This window comes from Dreissena polymorpha, chromosome 7 (genome assembly GCF_020536995.1).
Source record: "Dreissena polymorpha isolate Duluth1 chromosome 7, UMN_Dpol_1.0, whole genome shotgun sequence".
Lineage (NCBI taxonomy): Eukaryota > Metazoa > Mollusca > Bivalvia > Myida > Dreissenidae > Dreissena > Dreissena polymorpha.
The window spans coordinates 84,280,351-84,293,711 of record NC_068361.1 but is presented as its reverse complement, the minus strand read 5'-3'; the positions used below and the strand labels follow the sequence as shown (position 1 = coordinate 84,293,711).

At 34.3% G+C, this 13,361-nt stretch overlaps 1 protein-coding gene across 5 annotated transcripts in view; it reads right to left on the bottom strand.

Annotated features, from left to right (window-relative positions):
• Positions 1-13,361, bottom strand: part of LOC127837734 (ecotropic viral integration site 5 ortholog-like) — a 310,389-nt gene that overhangs the window by 252,516 nt on the left and 44,512 nt on the right. For all 5 annotated transcript variants that reach the window (XR_008029455.1, XR_008029454.1, XR_008029456.1 and 2 more), the window contains 5 exons: positions 8,338-8,480; positions 5,850-5,935; positions 3,272-3,496; positions 2,390-2,464; positions 549-674 (listed from right to left, as the gene is read on the bottom strand). Coding sequence is in view for 1 of the 5 variants with exons in the window: in XM_052365049.1 (XP_052221009.1) it covers positions 549-674; positions 2,390-2,464; positions 3,272-3,496; positions 5,850-5,935; positions 8,338-8,480 (655 nt within the window). In the remaining 4 variants the exon portion in view is untranslated. The remainder of the gene's footprint in view (positions 1-548; positions 675-2,389; positions 2,465-3,271; positions 3,497-5,849; positions 5,936-8,337; positions 8,481-13,361) is intronic.

Genomic DNA, 13,361 nt, shown 5'->3' with positions numbered 1-13,361 from the left:
CAAAAGTAAAATGGTGTCAATTTTCCGTCCGATATGCTAGGCATTTTTGGCTTGAGATCTATTTTTCTTCATTTTGGAATTAAAAACACAAGGTGCACGCTATATATGGGGTGATTAAACGTGACAACTTACAGTAAATCAAACACTTGCAACTGAGAGGTCACGGGTTCAATCCTCATTTGGGAGTGTTCTTAGAATCTCACCACAGACACGCAGTAATGGTTCGTACAAGGAAACGGACTTGCCAGTGTCTCTATAAGCCGATGGAATTGAGCAAAATTAAAGTTTAACCCTTTCCCACATAAGAAGCGAAGTGAAAATGGCTTTTGCAATCAGCATAAAACCAGAACAGCCCGTGGGTAACTTGCAGTCTGTTCAGATTGTATGCTGTTTGCTGCTCATCCGTATTTAAGGGTTGAAAATGAAGCCTTTAAAACTTGAATCTAGTAAGAAAGGTCTTTAATTAATTTTAACTTTCTAAGGGACCACAAATGCGTGAAAATACGTATCTAAGTGGTAAAGGGTTTAAACGTACAGTCTCCACTGACCTGTATGAGACACTCCAGCTTGTACATGCAGATGCCAAGCTCTGCCATACTTGGCTTGAACAGCTCTCTCAGTCTGTACTCCTGCATCAGCTTGACTAGCACCGCAAACGCCTCTTCCTCTGGCATCTAGGCAAAAAGGTATGTCATACTCAATGAGAAATGTCAGACTCTACAAGAAATTTCAGACTCAACAGGAAATGTCAGAATCAACAAGAAATGTCAGAATCAACAAGAAATGTCAGAATCAACAGGAAATGTCAGAATCAACAAGAAATGTCAGACTCAAAGAAAAATGTCAGAATCAAGGAGAAATGTCAGAATGTGAGGCCAGAGAGAAACAAGATGGCCATCATGGTCCTGAAAGGTTCACATCAGTTAAAGGTACACCATGTGCCACAGACTTTACCTGATAACCTTTTTTTGACCCCACTTCACCCATATTCTAACATTGCTTTGATATTGTCAAGATGAACATTCTGACCATGTTTAATTAAGATTGATTCATACATTTGGCCTCTAGATTGGTAATAGCTTTACTTACATTAGACCAAGTTTTTGATGCCTGTGACTCAGATTCCAACTGGGCCTAGATATTGGCAAGATGAACATTCTTACGAAGTTTCGTTAAGATTAGATTAACAACGCCTTCATTTGTGATACACAATGCCCCCTACAGACCCATAACTTCGCCAAAAATCAAAAGACCAGAGTGAAGCGCACACTTTATCTGTAGATCATGTAGGAAAACTCACATACCAAAAATCAGATAAATATCTTAAAGTGTTTTGTAAAAACATCCGGAAAATGGTTATTAGAGAGAACATTTCTAAGCCCAAGGCCCATAACTTCACCAAAAATCAATGGACAAGAAGGAAACTCACACTTCACCTGTAAGTCATGTAGGTAGACTCACATTCAAAACAAAAATCAGCTCAATATCTAAAGAGTTGCATAAAAAAAAAACTCAGGAAAGCGATCACTTGAGTTTTATGGAGAATGCTTCCGCTTTAAAGGATTTTACATTTCCAGTCACACCTAAACTTACATCAACTGTAGTTAGAGAATGCATTTCTGCATTGACTTAATCCATTTCACACAATAAATTTATTTGTTAATGTGCATACTTCAACAATAATAACGTTAAACAATGGACTATGTTTGAATGCATTTCTCTGCATAATTTTGTCTGAAGTCCAAGCAAAGGTGCAAGTTAATCCTGAAGTCCAACCAAAGGGGCAAACTTATCCTTAAGTCTAACCAATTGGGTAAATTAATTTTGAAAACTACCAATTAATCCTAAAAGCTAATCAAAGGGGCAAATTTACCCTGAATTCTAATCAAAGAGGTTAATTTATTCTGAAACTAACCATATGGACAAATTTCAACATGAAGTCAAAAAGGGACAAATTAAATCTAGATATCTAACAAAAGGGGAAATTAAACAGCAGTTCAACTGCTATATGCCATCCTACCGGGGGCATAAAAAGGCAAATTAACCCTGAAGTATAACAAAAAGAACAAATCAATTCTGAAGTCTAACAAAAAGAACAAATTCATTCTGAAGTCTAACAAAAGGAACACATTAATTCTGAATTCTAACAAAAGGAACAAATTAATTCTGAAGTCTAACAAAGGAAAAAATAGTTCTGAAGTCTACCAAAAGGAATACAAAAAATCTTGAAGACTAACAAAAGGGGACAAATAAATCATGAAGTCTAACAAAAAGGGGCAAATGATTCCTGAAGTCTTAAAAAGGGGCAAAATAATCATTTACTCAAACAATGGTGACAAATTAACCCTTAACTCAAAAGGGCCAAGGAATCCTGAAAATGGGAACCTACCTGCATCAGGAGCAGACCCACAATGAAGCCACTTCCCTGGCAGTATCCAACCTCACGGTCATGTAGCGAGTACGCCTGCAGTGTAAGCAACACACATTAGGCAAACATTTATGCAGAGATATTTTAACACAAATAATTTAGTTCCAGTAGGAAATAATAAATAAGCAAACATGCTTTTTATTTATAGCCATAAGGAAAATTGTAACTCATCTGGCAGCTATGATTTTTATCATGTAGCAGACACGCTTTCAAACCCATTGAGACACACATTTCTTTACTAATTTTCATGTTGTTTTTGTAAAAAATTGTGAATTTTAGAGTGTCTGCAAGTGTTTTTCTTCAATTTAATGTAGTAACATATCTTTAGATCCACAGGACAAAGTTTCAATTTCAGCTGAGATATTAGGTGAAGAGTGTGGCCTCTGAAGAGTTCACAAGCAAAATAAATGACAGATTACTGACACAAGGCAACCACAGAAGCTTACCACATGTGCTGTTACAATGTGCTCAGGGGAGCTACAACAATGTTTTATCTGAACTCCCAGTTTTTTTTTACCATTATGGAAAAAGGGCTTGGTCCTTTTGGATTGAGAACAATCGCTTTATTCTGACTAAATTTGGAAAATTATAGTTTCCTTGCTAATATATATTTCGAATTGAGCATCAAAGTGGGTTCAATGTTATATTTACTACGTTGCAACTTTTAGATCTGAATGGGAAATGAACTCAAGGTTAAGATAACAAAATAAATATATCTCCATTTTTGTTTAACGTTTGGGAATTTGCAGGTCCCATTTGAGAAAAATGCATACTTTTTTCCATTGGGAATAGTCACTATAAAAGCCCCAACTACAAACAAAAACAAACAACTGATCGCCATACCTTCATGACATGGAACAAGCTCTCCTGCCCAAGCCCGTTCTTCTCCTTGAAGAAGTCGTGCTCGGGGAAGGTGCGTGCGATGTCTCGGCGTATCATCTTCTCGCTGGGGGACCTCTGTTTCAGGTACTCCACATACTGCTCCTTCATGGGCGATGTGTTCACGTCCAGCAGCAGCTGCCAGGCCAGACCCCGGAACGGGTGCGGGATCCCCTTGCGCACAAGTTGCTGTAAAAAAGTTTGAATGAGCCACGCTCTAGGAAAACGGGACTTAATGCATGTGCTTAAAGAATTGTCCCAGATAAGCCTGCAAATTCGATGAGGGATTCCGTTGCACACAAGTTGCTGTAAAAAGAACCTATTTATTCAAGCTTGATTGCATTGAAAGCCTCAGGCTTATCAAAACACTCAAATTAAACAGAACAGGTGCCGGATCCCCATGCGCAAAAGTTGCTGTGAGGGCATTTGGGAACTGATGCAAGTTGATTATTGTGCTTTGATTTGGGAACTGATGCAAGTTGATTATTGTGCTTTGATTTGGGAACTGATGCAAGTTGATTATTGTGCTTTGATTTGGGAACTGATGCAAGTTGATTATTGTGCTTTGATTTGGGAACTGATGCAAGTTGATTATTGTGCTTTGATTTGGGAACTGATGCAAGTTGATTATTGTGCTTTGATTTGGGAACTGATGCAAGTTGATTATTGTGCTTTGATTTGGGAACTGATACCAGTTGATTGTTGTGCTTTGATTTGGGAACTGATACCAGTTGATTGTTGTGCTTTGAATTGGGAACTGATACTAGTTGATTGTTGTGCTTTGATTTGGGAACTGATACCAGTTGATTGTTGTGCTTTGAATTGGGAACTGATGCAAGTTGATTATTGTGCTTTGATTTGGGACTAATGCAAGCTGATTATTGTGATTTGCTTTGGAACTGCAGCAAGTTGATTGTTGAACTTTGATTTGGAACTGATGCAAGTTGATTGTTGTGATTTGTGGACAAAAGAAACTGAGACAAGCCACAATATATGAGCCGCGTTCTTGGAAAACTGGACTTAATGCATGTGTGAAACGTGTTGTCCCAGTCTGTGTAGTCTGCATACAGTTATCAGGGATGACACTTTAAACTTGTATGTTTTTTTCTTTTCAAAACAAAAACCCAGTTAAGGCAAGTAACTTGCAGTCTGTTCAGGTTTTATGCTGTTTTCAGTATCTAATGATTGGAAATGAAGCCTTTAAACTTAATCTAGTTTCTAAGTGGTAAAAGGTTTAAAATAGGCAAAAATTAACTTATAATTCACATGGGAGATAATTGTGCCATGTATATACCAACAACAAATTAGTCACTTTTCCTTATCAAAGCATATACAATCAGAATCCACTCCACTGGCGTTGTTAGTCAATCATGCAATTATACAAGGGACAAAATTGTCACAAAACCAGGTTTTCATTGTGAAAAAAAAATCTGATAAAGGGAGAAAACTCAAACTGAACTTTTGAAATGACCAAAAAAAATTAACCCCCTTTGTAAGTTTTTTTTTTTTTTTTAAATCTATTTTTAGTCGTGGCGACCTTGACATTGGAGATATTGACGTGATTCTTTCGTGGGACACACCGTCCCATGATGGTGAACAAATGTGCCAAATGATTTTAAAATCTCACAATGAATGACATAGTTATGGCCAGGACAAGCTCATTTATGGCCATTTTTGACCTTTGAACTCAAAGTGTGACCTTGACCTTGGAGATATCGACGTAATTATTTCGCGCGACACACCGTCCAATGATGGTGAACAAATGTGCCAAATGATTTTAAAATCTGACGATGAACGACATAGTTATGGCTCGGACAAGCTCATTTATGGCCATTTTTGACCTTTGAACTCAAAGTGTGACCTTGACCTTGGAGATATCGACGTAATTATTTCGCGCGACACACCGTCCAATGATGGTGAACAAATGTGCCAAATGATTTTAAAATCTGACAATGAACGACATAGTTATGGCCCGGACAAGCTTATTCCGCCAGCCCGCCAGCCAGCCAGCCAGCCCGCCAGCCAGCCAGCCCGCCCGCATTCGCCAATCTAATAACCAGTTTTTTCCTTCGGAAAACCTGGTTAATAATTTGTCCTTGATTGTATCAATCATCATGTAGATTTCAATGGGTAAGTAGCATTTTTCATGGCCTAAAGGCTATTAATAATGTCAAAAAGCATTCATGTTTGCTTGAAACACTGCATATTCTGGAAGACCTTTAGTTTAACAAGCACTTTCAAGATATGGCTCCGGACACAAAAGTGCCGGACGGACGGATGGTCGGACGGACAACGCCAAAACAATATCCCTCCGCCATTGGCGGGGGATAATTAGCTTTAAACTATTTATTTTAGCCTGAAGGCTGTTTAAGGCGCTCTCGAGTCCCTTTTCTGGGTAGAACCAGTACTTGGATGTGTTTGAGGGAGATCTAAGGAATGCTCCCACATTGGGGATCAAACCTGCGACCTCCCAGTCGCTAGGCAGACAACATATCCTCTATACAACACTGCGACCCTTTCATTTATAAATAACTCAACACACCTTAATGAAAGCAGGTTTCTTTTTGGCACTTGCCCAGTCATTGACAAGTTTTCCCCAGATTTCCCATAGGTTGCTCTGTGACTGACCTGAAAAGAACGCAAAATTTCTTTAATATAAGTTTTTGTTAAAATTATCAACTAATAAACTTGATATAAACTAAAATGTCAACAAGGTAAAGAGTAATACACCCACATAAGGCCTAGACAAAAAACTCTGGAATCCATTTCATCTTTGTTAACAGGGGTATTACTAATGATTACAATGTTGTTTTTTTTTGTTCACATTTGTGTCTGGTAGGGGACCTATTCCCAACGGAAAAAAAGGATATATTTTTTCCCAAAGGGGACCTAAAAAATCCCAAATCGTAGGTTTCAAAAAAATATTTTTTTATAAATAAGTCTTAACATGTCATTCATTTCCAAATCCAGCTCTATAAGTTGAACCTTAGAAAATATAATATTGAAATCACTTTAATTATCAATTTTATAGTTTTTGTAAGCATAAAATCTGCAACATGAATTGTAGTAAAAATGAGGCGAAATTTCTAAATTCCACAGGCGCCAGACCCATTCCCAAGCCAAAATTGTGAAAAAAATGCACTGGATTATGTACACAAACTAAAAATGTCGCTGTCAAGCCTTCAATATCCTCCCGGGCCTCACGCCATTTTGTCAGAGAACAATGGTAGTCCAGTTTTAAGAACTGGTCCCAAACAATGCAAGCTTCCTACCTTCTAATTTTCATCTTGATACCTCATTATTACTAAATTATTATTGAAGTTAACATTCATGCGACTCAATGTTATCATGAACATTAATTTATATCTTATATAGCTTTCTAGAGTTGGTCCCCACACACAAATCAATGAAGAAACATACAAAGGGCAACTACTAAAAAATAAAGAAGCAAATCTTAGTTCTTGGGCGCTACACTTTCTCATAATGAAATACACTTACTAATTAATTTTCAAGTTGACCCCTCTTTACTTTCTCAAGATTATATATAATGCTACAGAAAAATTTTTAGTAAAAAAATTAACAAAGGGGAATCAACCTGAAAATATAGGAAAGATATGGCTGTTGTTCACACCAATGAGATCTACATATCTATCAAATAAACACCTCTTTAGGTTTTGGAGATATCCTCCAGAAATCTATTTATTAAAGAATACAAAGCAAAATTGTTGCAAAATTCACCAAATATTGTAAAACCAATCACTAAAATAGGGTCAAAAGGCCACATCAAGAATATTTCACTTTGTTCACTTATTGGAAATAACTTAATAATCTTCTTTTTAGTCATGAGTCACAAATAACACGGAAATCATTTGAACAGACCATTTGGTTAGTAACACTGAATAAATCATTTCTACCAATATTTATCAGGCATTATTTATAGTTTAAGTGAATCATTAACTCATCAGAATGAACCATGCAATTATAGTTAAGAGTCAAGCACTTATTTTTAACAAAAATGCTTTACTTATATATTTATTTTACATGTTTGTAAACATCTCTTTTCAATATTTGTTTAGTTATCAGCCTGACAGTTTTGTCAAAGACATTTTTTGTTCTACCAGTATATAGTTATGTCCAGGAAAAAATGTGATGCTGTCAATCTGAAAATTGCATTTGGAATGTTTTGGAGCTCTTATTAAGTCTGATTTTACAGAATCACTGTTTGTTTCTTTATTTGGATTGTTCACTGATTTCAACTGTTTTTAAGTCATAATTATGATGGTGGTCATTTTACCTACTCTCACCTTAAACCCTCAATCACTTATAAATGTATTTTAACGCTTACGAAGTCCCTTAGTTTAATTTAATTAAACACCTATCTCACTTAATTAAAGTTTTAAAGGCTTCATTTACAACCCTTAGATACTGATCAGCAGCAAACTGCATAAAACCTGAACAGAGGGCGAGTTACTCGCATGCTGTTTGGGTTTAATGCTGTTTGCCCATAGACATTTTCCCTAAGTTGGTTCTGAGTGGGAAAGGGTTAAAATGATGGGTAAGCATGTTTATCAGATCAAGTTCACATACTAATGCCAATAACTGACAACTGCCCTAGATGAAGAAGAGGTAGGATGACAATGGCCGTTAAAACGACCAATGCCTACACTAGTGATGCCGCTGGGCTGAAAATCCAACCCATGACCCTCGTATTTGTTGTACATCACACCACCAACATACCGGTAGCTAAAGGAACAGTATTTAATTTCTTGAATCCTTCGAGATAAATGAGCAACTTTTCTGAAAACAAAGTTTATTTGAATATTCATAAAGTGTCTTCCCAGATTAGCCTGTGCAGTGCTAATCATGGACGACACTTTCCGCCTAAAGCAAAGAGTTCATATAAGCTGAAAGTGTTGTCCCTGATTAGCCTGTGTTGACTGCATAGGTTATTACTGGACAACACTTTACGAACATGCATTAAGCCCAGTCTTCCTAGAAAAAAGGCTCAATATAACATCTAGTCGTCTTACTATTTATATCCTCAGGCTGGGAGGTCAAGGACACTTGGCTGGTCCCTGACCCCGTTCTTGAATGACCCCCGGCCCCTGTTGTTGAGCTTGCCCTTGAGAGACCTTGACCCTTCAGACATGAACGGCTGTCAGCTTCAAGCAATCTGGAAAAACGACAACATATATTTGAAAAAACAGCAAGTCTATGCACGCATGGTGGTGATAACTTTGCATTGCCTGGAAAAATAACACAATCTTAACAAAATATTATACAACAAAATGCTCAAGAAAGCGGTATAGAGCATTTTCTAACATTTTCTGCAAAAAATCAATAGACATTATTCAATGTTTTTAATGCAAAGTAATGTTGTTTGATTACAACCTTTTTGCACCCACCCATCAAGTGGGTGTGAACAGCACTAAATAACTTTTTGGATGAATTTCAAAGAAAACATTTCATCCATAAAAATTTTTATTAAATTTTAATGAAAATGAAAACCATTTTATTGATTATAACATTCAGATCTATAGGATCCATAGTCAGCTACCTATGCACCGCGAGATGTCGTTTTCTCAGCAAATAATTTATTTCTGGGGTTCGCTGGACCTTGACAACATAATCATCGCCTTCAAGGTCACTACCCGAGTCAGTGAACACGTCATCCTCACCGGCACTTCCCCACGATCCCAACCACCGACGTATCATCGCTTATACAGGGCTTTGTACTCAGTATTAAGTATTATTGACTGTTATCTGTTATTCTCAAACTCCTTTTTTATAAATGACACAACAATCCAAACAGATGTATCATGGCTTAAACAGTGCTTCGTACATACATGTAGTATAATTTACTGCTATTAGTGATGTTCAGAATTTTCCAACTTCTTTTTTTTTTAAATAAATAACACAACGATTGAAACAATAGTATCATAGCCTGTCACAGTCTTTATACATTACTTCCAGATATAAGTCTCAATTACGTGCAGTTGAATTCCTTCAATAAAAGCATCATAATCGCAAATGCATCCAAGGTGTTTGTCACTGCAAACATTTGTCTTTATCAGTTAATTAAGTAATCGTTCATTTAAAACCTTCACATATAAAATCCAGAGTCCAACCACGGACAATCAATCTTGACAATGTGCTTGAATTCGTGACTTCAATTTAAGTTTAATAACACTCTGATACTTATGTTTTCACTCAGTTTCTTTCACATTCAGTCATTGTTTTTCTTCGATATCCATGTTCCCTTCGATATAAAACGAATTTAGTTTGTTAGCATGCCTGCTTAATATAAATAAAGAAAAATATAACGACTCAGAAGTTAACATACCTAACAATAAAATAAAACTCTTAATCCAACATAATTATTCATCCACTCATTTGAGTTTTTAAATATTCATAACTATTTAAGCCCTTTATAGACAACAAAATTCATTCATTAGCTGGTCTACATAGGAGAATAATAACCATGAACTGTCAACGCTCCCTGACTGAAAGCTTTAAATGGAATTTACAAATGCCAAACCTGCAATAATATTTCGTTCATGAATTATTAAATAAATGCCTGGCATACTGCCATTGCATTATGAGGTTAGAAAGTTCCTTCTGGTCAAGTAAGCAATAAATCTAATCTTATATATAAAACAAGGTTCAACCCACTTAAGTGTAAATCATATTAAGTTACTTATAAAAATTAAATAACTCTGCACAATAAAAAATCAATTATAAATGCACTGTTATGTGTCACAAAATTAACAATTAAGCCAAAACTTTAATTGACTTGCATTTAGTTAACATTTCAGTTGCTATTATTAGTTTCAACATGTTCTCAATTGTTTTGACTTCTTTAAATGTGTTTGTTTTCGCTTGCAACAAATTATGATATTTTAGTTCATCAAATTAGATGAACACTGCAGTTAAACAATCCTTAAATTCATTTAAATCACCACACGTGCAAAATATTCCTCCAAACCATGTACAACCACCAGTACAGTTCATTGAATACTTTCCTAATGTCAAAGGTACTTCAAAACAGTAAAAATACAATTCAGCTGACTATTTCATTATCACAATGAATGCTTTCATTGTTTGGCTGTCATTCAACTGCATATTCGTGACAACTGATCATTTGTAACCTCAGGAACAATTTACATTTTTTTATTGGTAAAAAGTATATGCTCCAATTTATATGCAATTGACACCCTTATGAATGAGTATACTTGTTATATATAGATGAAAATAAATGAAGTGATAAATTATTTCTTGAGCAAACAATTATTAAGTAAAAATATATCCAATTTAAATACAGTTCATGTTATCAATCGATAAGTCTCAATAAAACAATCATGAACTCGTAAATACATTTTCAGATAAAAGTAACATCAACATTTACATGCAGATTATTACCGAAAGCAACTATATTTATATATATATATATAATGTAATGATGCAATTTTAATTTTCTTATTGGTGTATTATCTGCAATTTACCTATCATATTGTTGTATAATAATGTTATAATTTTACCTTACTGATCCATGCACTTATATGATGTTACAATGTTACCTTACTTATCAATGTGATTTGGTTAAAAAATGAAATTTCACCAAACTTATCAATGCATTATAGCGTGATAATGTAAGTTTACCAACCATATAAGGACATTTTAGTGTAATAATGTAAGTTTAACAATCCTAATTTTATTTTACCAGGGCTTTTCCTTTTTAGAGAATGGCTGTTTTTCACAAATTTGAGAAGTTAGCGACTCAAATTTTGACAATTTTATTAAGTGTGTGACTGATTCATTTTCTTCATTTGTATTTATTTTATTTTGTGTGTTGTTTTTTTTCATTTGTTTTGAACTTAAATATAATGAAAACATGACATGTTTACTTTTATACTGTATATATTAAGACGATGTACTTATGTATAAGTCTAAATAAAATGTCTGTTCTGTTCTGTTCTAATTTTTTCACAATTTTGAACAGTCTAAAAATAATTTTATCACAAAACGAGGGAGCAAATTAAGGCAGCTTCACAAATATGGAAAAAAGCCCTGTATTTATTTGATGTTAAATGATATAAACATGCAAAGCTTCTTTTAGCTCTTCAAACTCTCAACAAATATTGTAAATCAGTATGTAATTTCAAATTTAAATGTAAGCATTTATATAAAAGCCCTATTTTTAAAAATAATTCTTAAGGACAACACCAATCTCGTTACAATAATAACATGAACTTTTGAACTTTGAAACTGCAAATGAACATTGGCAGTAGAAGAGAACATTTATTTAAAGAACAACAAATATGGAAATAAAGAAATCATTCTAGTTTGCCATGTTATGGTTTCTTAAAAAAAAGCCTTATCCTGACCCACTTAATACAAATTTTCATAAACATTTTTTCTTGTTTGTCTATTTAAAGCAGTTGATAAAAATTTAAACGTTCAACAGACGTAACTAAACAATGCTCAGCTTTTTCACTTATAATGATCACATTTTATAAACATGTTCAGGCACTTGTCAAACTATACCTGTGCATTATTGTATAAATATATATCTGTTAATGTTTGGATGCAAAGTACACGAAAATTACATTTAAATACAATATTATTTTTCAATTGTTGTTTCAGTATTGATGAAGGCAAAGATCTGAAGGTTCACCACAATTTTGTGACTTTGAGAAATTGACACCATGTCAAAACAGTCAATTTTACAGCCCCATTTTTAGCATTATCCCTGTAAACAAACATTAGCCAACAGCCCATAATTGTTTTGTCAAAAAACAAACAGCACATAGCAAATGGTGACTGATTATTTACGTCATCTTGTATAATTAATGGCCTTAAGGCAAATGATTAACTGACCAAATTCAATTTATTATTTTTCTTGTTTTTATATGCAAAAGTATCCATTCTACTTAAGTTTGTTCAAAATTGTCAAATGATCTTTTATTTATTACACATTTTAAGTTATCAATTAGCATTAGTATATTAATTGCATAACACCAAAGACTGGAATAATGTCCTCACTTCATTGTCATAAAGCAAGAATTTGTTGTTTTCCTTTTTTCAGCAGATAAACTGCAAAATATTGTTATTAACTATCATTTACCATAAAAATACAATACTAAATGACTCAATACACTAAATGAAGCAAATCAAATCGAAAGCAGCACTATACCGCTAAGCACTTAGCACTTAAACCACCGCGCCTCCAGAATTTTGATTTAATTATGCATTTATTTTTAAACGACTCAAGCAACTTTCTCAGGCTTCACTGCATGTATTTAACTTAAATTACTCCAGTCCACAACATTTATTCCTGGCAATAGCAAAATCACCAACTTTGAATGTCACACAAAATGACAAAGACTGTTAAAACTAACTCATTAAAACATGTATACATTTTCAACCAATCAAACAGTTGCCCCAAACATCTTTCTATACCTCAGGCCTTTTGATATTGCTCAGTATTTGATATAATATCAAATAAATCCACATGATTTCCTTGAAATTAAGTTAAAGCCTTAACCAATGGATAAAAGCTAGATATAATATGAGGAGGTATTTAAAATTGAATTTGACAGGAGTAGGACATCAAATTTAACCGTTAATTTAATAGTTAAAAAGAAACGTATTCAAAAGTTCAATTTTAATAACATATTTACAAGGCTGTCATATTATACATGTAGCCAATAGAGACATTAATTAATATTTTACATTTCACAACAGTTATCAAATATGTTAAACTTTGGCTGCTATTATAAAGAGAAGTTTTCTATGATATATTTAGATTTTCATACAAGAAGTTGATTGTTAGACAATAATGAGACGGGCAAGAATGCCAATTTTACAAAAAAGAGGAATTTCTCAGCCTCAAACTGTGTGTTCAATATTATAATGATACATATAATACAAATCAGTTTCACAACACTGCATGTTCAAAAGCAGTTTAAAATAATTCATAATAAAAACAAACACAAGAGTTCCGCGGTCGGAGATGACCGCATTGAAGCCGGATTTTTGATTTAAATGACAGGAA